At 43.0% G+C, this 12,864-nt stretch overlaps 1 protein-coding gene across 1 annotated transcript in view; it reads left to right on the forward strand.

Moving 5' to 3' along the window:
- The window catches only part of SLC35F3 (solute carrier family 35 member F3), a 203,606-nt gene that overhangs the window by 145,029 nt on the left and 45,713 nt on the right, over positions 1-12,864 (forward strand). The window contains exon 3 of the mRNA XM_054398679.1: positions 8,633-8,957. Within this exon, the coding sequence (XP_054254654.1) occupies positions 8,633-8,957 (325 nt within the window). The remainder of the gene's footprint in view (positions 1-8,632; positions 8,958-12,864) is intronic.

Below are 12,864 nucleotides of genomic sequence, written 5' to 3' on the forward strand. Positions count from 1 at the left end.
GTCTGATGACATTAGGTCAGATGATCAGATAAATTTGCATAATCTGTATGGATTATCATAACACTTTGTATAATTAATTTACTTTGTGTAAGTATTTGATTTACATTATGAATTACAACAGCAAAAGAGAGTCTGAACTCAGAATGCCTTTGCCTGGCTTTAAATCTGTGTTCATACATTTTCTCCCATTTCCAGATACCTACCATCTCTTATTCTGTAACCTCAAGCAAATTCAGACCCTCTGACCTAATAGGTTAATACCCCAGTTTTGTTCTTTAAAATAACCTCTACTGTGGATTTTAAAGCTCTATTGATTTATTCTTACTTTAGTCATGCCATTCCATGGTGAAATTAAGTAAAATTATTTTTATCTGTTACTGTATTTTTATCTGTAGTAGCACAGTATTGAAAGACAGTGGTTTAAACTTTCGGTTTTCCAAATAGCATTTAAAAATCCATCTGTGCAATGTCATTTTGACCAAATGTTCTCATTTTAATTTATTTAATTAAGGTTTATGGGGTTCTGTAATTTTTCTATTGCAGTACATTAATTGGTATTCATTAAAAATATAATATTGCTTTGTTAGACCTTCAGCACCGACCATGGTTGGAAAGTTGGGGAAATGTGTGCAAACCCCAAGTTATTTCACACTAAGTGCTGCAGTCCCACCTGCCCGCTACCCTGTGGAGACTCACAGCTTCCCTGTAGAAACTCAAGAGCAATTTCCTCAAAAATCTCATGCACAGCTGCCATATGGGACTTGACCAAATGTCCATCTGGTCCTGTCTCCAGCTTTATGGAATTGATCAGGAAGGTGTATTTTCCATCTTGAGATGCATCTCACGTAGTGTGGGTGTGCTGACAACTGCAGTTTACTCATATGTAGGAAACACCTATTTTCTGTGTTTTCTGCTTTTTTCCTAGTAATTTTTGGCAGTTATTTTGCTTTTTTGGTAGCTTTTGAACACTGATGCCCGTTTTGAGGAGCAGTCTGTGAGGGGCAGTGGTATTGCCCTGGTGGCAATGACCAGAGCCCCACCTCTGTGCAGTGTGTGGGTTGTTTACTCCCACCTGTAATTCTTTAATGGCACAATTCATCATCTGCTGATCTATGACCCAGTTACAGACCCTGTCATCACTTACAGATGGACCTTGCTTGACCTGCCTAACTTTATGTCATTAGGAAACTTTGTCATTAGGAATCTCACCACTCTCCCCTTTGTTTACATTATCTGTGGTTACAATGAAGAGTGCAGGTTCCACAGCAGACCTCTGCAGAGCTTCAGCTACTTCCCCCATTACTATATTTACTTCTCACTGCTTGTTTTCTGTAAAGGCCTTTGAAGTGGGGTTTTGTCAGAAGCCTCTTAAAAATGTAGGAAGATAAACTGCATCACCTTTATCAACGTGTCTGTTGACCCCTGTCAAGGGACACCAGTGAATTTGCAGGAAGAATCATCTCAGTTGCCCAGCAGGTAATGCCAAGCAGAGTCCTGTGCTTTACACCATGCTAGGATGCCTGTTGCTCGCTGTCTAGCATTTATCACTCTTTTCTCAGAGTTGAGATGGCAGCTAAGATGAACAATTTCCTTCAAAAAGTGGAGGTGGAGGAGGGTGTCCTCCTGTTCAATAGCGCAGTGCATAGGGCAGCCTTCCACCCTGTGTCCTAGGAGCAGGGTTCCTGTCTGCCCAAGAGGGTGCCCTAATCCACAGACTGTCCAAGGCCAGGGGAACCAAGGTATCATCAAAGCTGGTCTGCTCAGAATAGAAGACATTCTTATATGTTGGAAAGGCATGAAGTAAGGAGGCCATTTGCCCAAAGGAGAAAACTTGAGGCTCTACGACTTGTTATAGGCATATAATATTTTTGCAAGTTTTACAGACTTGTTCTGTGCAATATTCAAGCAGCTAAAAAACATTTGAGAGGCTGGCAAAATGAAAATGCTTTGAGGATGGTTCATTTGTAATTGTCACAGAGACCTGTAAGGATTCTTGCTTTTGTTAGATTTTTTTTCCAGAAGTCTGATTTAAAGAACTGTTTAATAATATGCTTACATGGAAACACATTCATAGCCTGGGGAGTTGTGCATTATCATTAGGAACATGTTTCAGTCCCTAATAGGCCAGGCCTTAGTCTGTGAGGGTCATTTTCTCACTCTGAAGGATAGGCAAAGGCATCCAGCACTTTTATAACAGTTCTTTTGCTCATTTGCTGACTAGATGGCAAGAGCTAAAGCAGTTCATTGATGACAGCTAAATATGTTTGTGTGGTGGGGCCCAGTGCTGTCTGCAGTGACTTTACTCTCTGTTCCTGACAGCAGCAGTGGAGAGGTGGGACTCATCTCACCCAGCTTTAGACACCTATGCTAGAGACACCTACTTCTGAGCTTGTTGCCTCAGACTGTTTAGGGCTGGTGGAGAGAAACAAGCACTTGGGGGTGATTCATCTGGCTTCTTCTAATTGTCTACTTTAGGAGATAAATAGTTGTATGGAAATGTCTTTTTTTTTGTCTAGTAACTATGCAGAAAGTGTAAATGACTGTCTCAGATACACAAATCAGCACAGTAGACGTCTCAAACTGGGAAGATACATGCCACCCTTGATTTTTCAACACATTTCAACATCTGCAGTGAGTTAGTGTGGTCCCATGGTAAGCCTTTAGCTGGCTAGCTGTGCACTGAGTCTTAAGCCTTAAAGCATTTTTGAGATGGCCTGGACAGGATATTTAAAGACATTCTGTCTGCTACCTATACAGTGCAAGGATCTGTACATCATCTAATGCCTTCCAGTGCCTGTTTTTCTCCATGGCTTTGACAGGGAATGTGGAATGAGTAGCTCAGGTTTAGATGTCCCTGCTACAAGTATGTGAAGTCAGCTGAGAGAAGTCTCACCTATCATGGAAGAAACATAAGGATGGCTGTTTTCTGAGGCTGGTGATCTCAGTAGATAATGACATAGGCAGTAGCATTGGAGGTGATTTCCTTCTAGTGCTTCTGAATGCTATGTGAGAGAGGGTGGCTGAAAAATAGAGAAGAGAGGGGAAAAGAGTGGCTCCAGTTGGGATTTATGAAACAGGAAAATAAATGAATATAAGGGAGAATGAAAAGCCAAAATAAGAAAAAGGAAGCATTTTTCTTCTATCTCAGCGTCTTCATTTTCTCTGATAGGGGTTACAGTATCATACAGAGCAGTCTGCTACAAGGGATAAAGGAAGAATCCCATTAAAAGTCTGGAGGAGGATGTCCAGAAATAAAATTCTTTAGTGTCCTGCCTCATTGATTCGGAAAAGCCATTTTGCTATCTTTAGATTTCTGTGCATTCTGTTGCCAGCTGGCCCTTGAGCAGTGTTAAAAAGAGAGTGATGAGCTTCTCATCCATATGCGAATTTGATATCACCCCTTCAGTGCACCTGCAACTTGGGTAGCAAAAATTATCCCTGTGGGGACATAGGGGCTGGGCAGAGAAAAATACAGATTGGTCTATTTTGCATGCCAGCTGACAGGCAAGTCCACCACATGGTAAACGGGAGGTTGGGACCGCATGGGTGTATATCATCTGTAGCATCCACCGTTTCCAAACACAATCTAGTTTGGGGCAGATTACGTCCAGGGTATCCTCCAGGACAGTGTTGCATGCACTGGAAAAGGCTTTACCCATTTGGCATCTAGCCCTCTGGAAGTAGAGGAAATTTTGAGGGCATGATGTGGTTTCACTGATGGATGGTTAGAAGAAGTTCCAGCTTGTAATGCAAATCACTAGGTCAGTGAACTTTTTACCCCAAAATATGAGGCCCATCATAGAATGGTTTAGGTTGGAAAGGACCTAGGATTTAGTCGTGGGAAGAGAAGACTGAGAGGGGATCTGATCAATGTCTATAAATATCTGAGGGGTGGGTGTCAAGTGGAGGGGGCCAGGCTCTTTTTGGTGGTTCACAGTGATAAGACAAGGAACAATGGGTTCAAACTAGAATATAGAAGATTTCACCTCAACATGAGGAGAAACTTCTTTACAGTGAGGGTGATGGAGCACTGGAACAGGCTCCCCAGGGGGGTTGTGGAGTCTCCTTCTCTGGAGACTTTCAAAACCCACCTGGATATGTTCCTGTGCAGACTACCCTAAGTGATCCTGCTCTGGAAGGGGGCTTGGACCTGATGATCTCTTGAGGTTCCTTCCAACCTCTGATATACTGTGATACTGTGACACTGTGACCTTAAAGATCACCTACTTCTAACCGCCCTGCCATGGACACCTTCCTCTAGACCAGGTTGCTCAAAGCCCCATCCAACCTGGCCTTGACTTTCAGGCAGGGAGCAGCCACAGTTTCTCTGGGACACCTGTTTCATTGTATTACTACCCTCACAGTAAAGAATTTCTTCCTTACACATCTAATATAAAACTACTCTTTTTCAGTTTAAAGCCATTACAACTTGTCTTATCAATACATGCCCTTGTTTCATCTTGAAACCCATCATGCTTAGGAAAGGTTTTTACTCCATCAACTATGTAAATGCATCCAAACAATGAGCACCCCTACAAAGGTAAGCCTTGAGGTGCAAGATCACTTTGAAAGTGATACATGCAATGTTGTCATTTACAGAGAGTGAATGTTTCTGTTGGTGTATTTAACACAAAATCAAATCACAGAATCACACAGCATCACAGAATACTAGGGGATGGAAGGGACCTAGAAAAATCATCCAGTCCAACCCCCCTGCCAGAGCAGCATCACCTATATCAGATCACATAGGAATGCATCTAGGCGGGTTTTGAATATCTCCAGAGAAGGAGACTCCACAACACCTCTGAGCAGCCTGTTCCAGTGTTATGTCACCCTCACAAGTGAAAAAGTTCTTCCTCATGTTTCCGTGGAACTTCCTATACTTCAAATTCCACCCATTGCCCCTTGTCCTGTCATTGGGCATCGCCAGGAACAGCCTGGCTCCATCCTCTTGGCACTTACCCTTTACATATTTATAAATATTGATGAGGTCACCTCTCAGTCTCCTCCAAGCTGAAGAGCCCCAGCTCCCTCAGTCTCTCCTCGTAAGGAAGATGTTCCACTCCCTCAATCATTTTTGTGGCTCTGTGCTGGACTCTTCCAAGAAGTTCCCTGTCCTTCTTGAACTGAGGGGCCCAGAACTGGACACAATATTCCAGATGTGGCCTTACCAGGGCAGAATAGAGGGGGAAGAGAACCTCTCTCAATCTACTAACCACACTGCTTCTAATACAGCCCAGAATGGCATTGGCTGCCTTGGCCACAAGAGCACATTGCTTGCTCATGGTCAGCCTTCCATCCACTAGGATCCCCAGGTCCTTTTCCCCCCTTCCCTTCTCTGCAACAGGTCAGTCCCCAACCTATACTGATCCATGGGGTTGCTCTTTCCCAAGTGCAAGACTCTACACTTGCCCTTGTTGAACTTCATTACATTTCTCCCTGCCCAGCTCTCCACCTCTGGTGTGTCAGCCACTCCACTCAGTTTTGTGTCCTCAGCAAACTTGCTGACAGTGCTCTCTGTTCCCTCATCCAGGTCATTGATTGAACAGTACTGGTCCCAATACTGACCCCTGAGGGACTCCACTAGACACAGGCCTCCAACCAGACTCTGTCTCATTGACCACAACTCTCTGACTTCTTTCCTTCAACCCACTCAACCTCACCAATTGATCATCCAGACCACACTGCCTCAGTTTAGATGGAAGGATTCTGTGGGAAACAGTGTCGAATGCTTGCCAGTATCTGTTGTGGGGTGGGCCCCCAAACACTGCACTGGTTTATTATGTTGAGTGTCTGGTGCATCAGATGGTGTATACATGATCTATACATGTATACAGTATCAGATGGTGTATACATGACCTTCCCCCTTTTCAGTGGTTGCCAAGACCACTGAGCCAGAGGGACAAGCATGCTATATTGCTGTCTCAGTAATCAGTTTTTATTTTAGAACAAAATAACACAGCTTCCATGTTGTGATTCAGAGAACCTACTCATCTTGGGATAGCATATATTCTAGTGGTTTAAAGCATGTTTCCTAGTGTTCAATATCTCCAACAGGAGAGGTTTAAATTCTGGTTTCCTGCTTCCTGGGGGAATAACTTCAGAGAAGACAGGGATGGCAAATATGCTGTTCTAGAAGGAGCAACATTTTTGCCTACTTCTCTAAGTTGTTTCAGAGAGCAGGAGAAGGCTCTTCCATGTGTTGATGCAGTTACACAAACCATTCCTAAGCTTTTGCTTGGCACCTTGACTGCCTGGATTTGCTTCTTCTGTGCCCAGCGCTACCTCTTGTCCATGGAAATGATGCTGGAGTTCATTAGAGTGTGTGAAATTTTTGGTGTACAGTATAGTACCCCCGGCAGAAAAGCCTGAAAGGAAATTAAATATTCTGTAATCATTGCAGGACTTGTGTAGTGGACAGCAAAGACAGTGGGGGCAGCTGCCCTTTGTATGGTGAAGTTAAAAGAAATGGATGTACTGTTGATAAACGGAACCCTGACCGGTCTGTGCCATGACTGAGGCAAGAAGCATTAGTTGCAAGCAATGTATTACAAAGACAGTGTATTGAAATGATTTTGATTGAACCCAGAATTCACAGACAGCCTTTTTAAAATTCTAGCTTCTTATAACAAGTAACAAGTAGCTTGTAACCTTTCCACTAGGTGTTTAATACAAAGCCATGTTGACTCCGGATAATTCGTTGGCCTGCTGGTGCATCTGCGGAGAGGCTGCCCACACAGCCTGACATAGGTGGAAATATCTGCAACATCCCCATCTTACTTAAAGCCACTCAAAAAGACTACATGTTTACATCACTGCTGCTGTACTGGCCTTCTAAATTTCAAGATATCAGAGGCCATGCTTTTTTTTCCGTTACAAAATACAGCTTTACTAGGCAAACTAGTGGTGCTGTTAGCTCAGCTCATGCATGTCTTATCTGTAAAAATGTAATCAAATAGTTCTCTCCATTGGAATATACCTTTTATTTACTAATGTATTAGTCCATGTAAATGTCAATTTATCTAAACTTGAAATAAGAGGCTTGAAAAGATTCTCCATTCTGAATACTGATTCTTGCCAGGATAAGAAAGGAGTTTCCATATGCACATGTCTCACTCTGGGACCTACAAGAAAGCTGGGGAGGGACTTTTTAGGATATCAGGTAGTGACAGGACTAGGGGGAATGGAACAAAGCTGGAAGTGGGGAGATTCAGACTGGAAGTGGGGAGATTCAGACTGGAAGTGAGGAAGAAGTTCTTCACCATGAGAGTGGTGAGAGCCTGGAATGGGTTGCCCAGGCAGGTGGTTGAGGCCCCATCCCTGGAGGTGTTTAAGGCCAGGCTGGATGAGGCTCTGGCCAGCCTGGTCTAGTGTGAGGTGTCCCTGCCCATGGCAGGGGGGTTGGAACTAGATGACCCTTGTGGTCCCTTTCAACCCTGACTGATTCTGTGATTCCACGATTCTAAATGTTTGGCAATAGTACAGTTCTGACTTGTCCTGATTGTTCTTGTATCTCTCTTTTCATCTTTCAATGCATGCAGTGACCTCTGGACACTTGAAACTGTAGGTTCCTGTCTTTCAACAGGAGTTGCTATTTCCTTCTCCTTCAAGTGAATGGATCAACTAAACTGAAGTCAGCCTTTAACAGAAATCACTGATGAGTGTTGCATGTGGGTGACTGACAGCTTTAGCAGGTGTTAATTGGAGTGAATTTAAGGAAGAATTTAAGTTAAGGCTCTTTACCTTAAGGTGAGAGCCCTAAAGGCAGTGGCCTGCTGGTGAGGTCTGCCAATACATATGAAGCACCTCACCTCACTTTCCTGGTGCACTGACAGGCTGGATATGGTATCTGCTGGTAGTGGCATGATAGCAGAGCTATAACAACTCACGTTTAAGGATGTAAAGGGCAAGATTTTCTGTGAGAGAAATTTCCAGCAGCATGCTAAGTGCAGTTATACCAGGGCAGAGTTCCAGTACAGTCTCATTTGGTGCAGGACTCAAGCTGAACAAAGTTAGGGCTGCAGAGTCTGGGATGATCTTCAGGGCAGCTTGTGGGTTGGTCTAGTTTTTGCCAGCTGGGGACAGCTGTTTTTCTAGGGATCACTGAAATGACTGATGATCCAAGTTCAGTATTAATTTTTCTACTTGCAGTAATTGTGCTTAACTGCAAGGTTAAATACATTGCCCCCCCTCTCCTTTTGAAAAACTGTATTTCATAAGGTGCCCATTTCTGCATTATCCAAGCAAATAACAATACAAAGTGTTGTTGTCATCCCCTTTTGCTGCTTCATTAAACTCAATGCCATATTTTTCATTCATTTGCACAGTCTAACAGCATCAGTTTAAGTGGTGTGTTAAGCCTTTCTGTGTACATCAGAGCAACATGTCATTTTCAATTAGTTTTTACCCTGTGGCTTCTAAATCTAGGAGTGATAATTACTGTTTGCATTGTGATTAAGCCTCAGTTGAACCAGAGGCTCTGCAATGATCTAAAAATGAAGGGTGTTTTGTGGCAAGACCTGGTAGGTTCTTTTGCTGGTAAAGCTCCACATGACTTCAGAAGGGCCTAGGATTTGAAAACTGAAATGCAATCTGGATTTTCTTAGTAAGCCTTGTGTTTTCTTTTCCCCAGGGGATGAACGCTCCCGGGAATCTCCAGCCCCAGCGGAAGCACAGATGCAAGCTGGGGCGGACGGTGGCGGAAGAGTGAACCGCTGTTGCTGGAAATGCTCTGTGACGCAACTCAAGAAGATTTTCTGGGGTGTGGCCATGGTCCTGGGTGTCTGCTCCTCTTGGTCAGGTTCAACACAGCTAGCAAAACTGACCTTTAAGAAATTTGACGCACCCTTCACTCTAACGTGGTTTGCAACAAACTGGAACTTTTTATTCTTTCCTTTGTACTATCTTGGACATGTTTTTAAGTCAGCTGAAAAGCAGTCTCCAAAGCAAAGATACAGGTATGGGAACTTTTGTTTTTTCTCCTGTGGCTCTTGCATGCTGCTGTACATCTAGTGGGCATTTATTCCCAATCAGTTAAATCAAGCTTGCGATTGCTGTTCTCTCTGGGTTTGTTAAAGGATGTTCTGAATTCATAGTGTGTCCTGTGCTAGGTGCTATGTTAATACAATTTCCCTTCACCAATAGGAAATTTGGATTTATTTCCAATACATAAAAGGCGTGTAATGGAAGTCCACATTTTCTGCAAGTACTTCTCAAGAGTTTTCCATACAAACCACTGTGAACATAATTTTTTTATAAATATCTTTTTCTTCTATCCACAAGTGACTTTTATGGCAGTCTCAGAGTAACCTAAGTAAGCTTTTCTTTTCCAAACTCAGGACAAGTGCAGTGCCTTGAATAGCCAAGTAAAAAGTATTGCAGTATTTTCCTGGCATTATGCCCCTGACATCAAGGGCCAAACTCTGATCTCGGTAAACTTGAGCTGTTGTGTTTATTTCCGGGAGGAAGTTCAGTCATAACCAAAGACAGCAATTCATCTTCAGCACGCTGTGTCTTGCAACAAGCCAAACCCACAAAGCCTGAAGCACTCATGGAAAACCCTGAGTGCCTATCCTCTGTGGGGGGCTAAGGATGCTCTGGCTGCTTGAAGGACTCTTGGTGAGCAATCCTTCAGCTCATCTCATTTTCGCCTGAGAGGTGTCTGGGACAGATGGGATGACTCAGCCATCAAGATGTCCCATGTCAGAGAGCTTCCCTGATACATGGAAGGAAGTGAACAACATTTTGCCCTTATGTTACACAGTGGGGCTCACAGCCTTCTAATGAAGTAGCTCAGAAAGTAAACAGTAAGAAGTACACATTTCTCAGCTTCCAGCTGTGCAGCATTGAGGTGGAAACTTACTACAGGAAAAATGTAAAATAACAGTAGGCTGCAGATAAAGGAATTGTCACTGTTCACTCAGATCCTAGAGCAGCATGCAGAAGTTTTAAATACATTTTCTTAAGATGCCATTTTTCCTGGATTTCAGTCTTGTGCGTTTGTATTTGTTTACTCCAGAGCAAACATGATTCTTTCAGGCTTGAGAGAAGCCTGGAGGTTAGGGAAAGCAACAGTGTAATCTAAAGCCTAATGAATGCTAGCCCAAAGCTACTATCCTTTTGGGGTTTTTTGGTTTTTTAAGTATTTTATTTTCTAGCTGCCCTCAGATAATGTTTTAAATACAGCTGAACTCTGGAGCAAGCAATTATGGCTTGTCATATCCGTGGGCTTTAAACCAGAGCTTTATTGTCCTTGTTGCTGCAGTTAATTTATATGGTTGGTTGTTTTATGTCTTCCATTTCATTACATGATGACTCAGTTGAATAGCAGGTGCAAGCCCTGAAGCCTGGATGGGATGCAGTGGGATATCATTACAAGTAAGCTTGTAGCAGGCTTGGTAAAGAACACACATTTGTGTGTGTGACCAGCAGACTGAATAGGGTTAATTGACAAGAGCTTTTTCCTGGTGTCAGGGTAGACTTGGGCATTTGGGGGTATAGCTTTGCTTGCTAGCTTTGCTGCAGATTTTGCTTGTGGTTTTGAGCAAGTCACCACAGACCTCTGATTTCCTTGTACTCTCTATTCATTTATATGAGGCAGACCTTTAAGGAAGAGGGAGAACTGTCCCTTACCCTATGTTTACTTAGTGTCTGCCTCAGCACATCCACTATCTAAACTGAGACCTTTCAGTGGTGCTGCACTAAGAGTTACTGTGAAAATAATTCCTGTTCTTCTGCTTGGTCCATTACAGCTGAGATGTCACATGCATGTACAGCAGAATACCCAAGCATTGCATTCCAGCATCCCCTCTTAATTTTCCCCCTTTTTGCATATTGCATCTATATGCACAGAGAGAGAGAAGGATGTATAGAGAGACTCTGCAGCTCGATATAAGGCATTACCATCTTCAGGAAAGCTTGCACTCCAAGCATAGTTGGACATGTTAGAGAGACATTTCAGGGACTTATTGATAGTTAAAAAAACAATTATGACCTGGAACTAACAAGAAACTTGCATAATTGCTTTTTGCTTCTTTTATCCTTCATCTTCACTGTATTTTGTACACTATCTGATCTCTCTGGCAGTGGAGGAAGGCAGAAATATGACATCTAAGTCACCTTAGCAGTTAGATAGTTAAAGGTAGGGATTCTCAGACCTTGGCTGCACAGATTGCTGCAATCCACAGGCACCTAGTGTTTTTTGGCAGCAGGGCTCCCCAAGGACACTTGCACAGCTGCCTCCTCCTCCGCAGGGCTGAGCAGCTCAGCTTCCCCTCAGTGCAGGCACAAACAGTGCCTTCACACCGCCCCTGCCTCAGTGGGCAGCTTTGCAGGGCCTGAGCCAGCAGGCATGCTTTGGGGTACCTCACGGTACAGCTAAAGAGCTTGTGAAGAATACCAACCGTTATTATCCTGTAAATACTTTAATTTGTATGTTTTGTCTTCTCACAGAAGAGCATTGTGTGTCATGGACACAAAACCCTTTAAAGCTGCAGGGTGGGGTTTTTTCACATTTTATAGCACATACAATTGTAATAAACTTGTGGCCAAAATTTTGTAGCAGCACATTAAATTTAAGAGCAGGTTTAGTCAGTTTCCTTATAAGATTTTGTGTATTAGACCATAATGTAAAGTATTAAAAATTTCCAGTTGAGCCATTTGCATGATAAGGAACTTCCTATTTAAGTTGACATAGGCAATTGGTTTTGTCCACAGCATGGGGAGCGAGTCACTTTTCAAACCAACCCAAAACTTCACGTCCAGACTTCTCTAGTCTCCCCTTTCATCTCCATCAGATGCCATAGTTGTGCCCAGATGTAGATTACTCAGGGAGAACTTGTCCCATGCTTGCTACCAAAGGTGCCACACACCCTTGGCATAGGACTGTGTGCTTGAGGAGTGATGCAGAGAGCTCTGGCAGGCCACAGAGGAGCATTCCAGGGTCAGCATTGCTCTCTTACTTCTTGTGCAAGTGCTCACTAGCTTAAAATAAAATTACAGTAACCAAATTGTTGTTTATTTGAGCCATTGTCCAGTCCAGAAATAACACATGTAATGATTTATGTACCTAATGGATCATTTAAGTGTACTTAATTTTTGGCTTCATACTTTTTGCTTCCAAAACACTTTATAAAATGGCACATTTAATCTGATGAGCTACTCTCCGTCATACCTACATTATTAATTTATGAGGTAACATAAATTAAAAGCACTAGAGCTTAAAACTCCCTGGCTACATGAAAGATTAAATTAAAAAGTCTGCAAGATATTGCCTAGCTTTGAGTATCTCTAGGCAGGCCGAAACACACCTTTCATAAAGATTTACTGTGTGTGTGCCAGCTGGGAAAATAATGGAGAGTTGTGCTCACAGTTTAGGAGGAGAATATCTCAGAAAGCTTGTTTATTTTGATTATATGGTCTTACCTAATGATTTTTTTGAAAGGGAAAAGGCAGGACTTTCCAGAAAGGTTTGCATGTGTATCAGTGTGAGAGCTGAAATCCCCCCCACCGACAATAACCAGGCTAGCTCAGTTTGGAAACAAATGAAAACTGTATTGACAAGCAAATCCACAATCTATGATGAAATGCATTGAATATGTAAAAATATACACAATTCACAACATTTACAAATATATGCGATCAACTGAAAAGCACAACCAAGCTCCCTTTGCTTCCCCCCAAAGGGGCCTTTCCCAAGGGGCTTCTCTCCCAGGGGCCTCCTCCCCCCAGACCCCCCTGGCAGAAAGCAGAGAGTTAAGAAGCAGAGAGGCTGTTAACTTAGCTCGTCAAGGTCAGTGTGTTATCTTCAGCCAGAAGAGAAGAAGCAGCAGCCAGAGAGCCCGGCAAGTTGCAAACTCAGACCCC

This window comes from Indicator indicator, chromosome 2 (genome assembly GCF_027791375.1).
Source record: "Indicator indicator isolate 239-I01 chromosome 2, UM_Iind_1.1, whole genome shotgun sequence".
Classification (NCBI taxonomy): Eukaryota; Metazoa; Chordata; class Aves; order Piciformes; family Indicatoridae; genus Indicator; species Indicator indicator.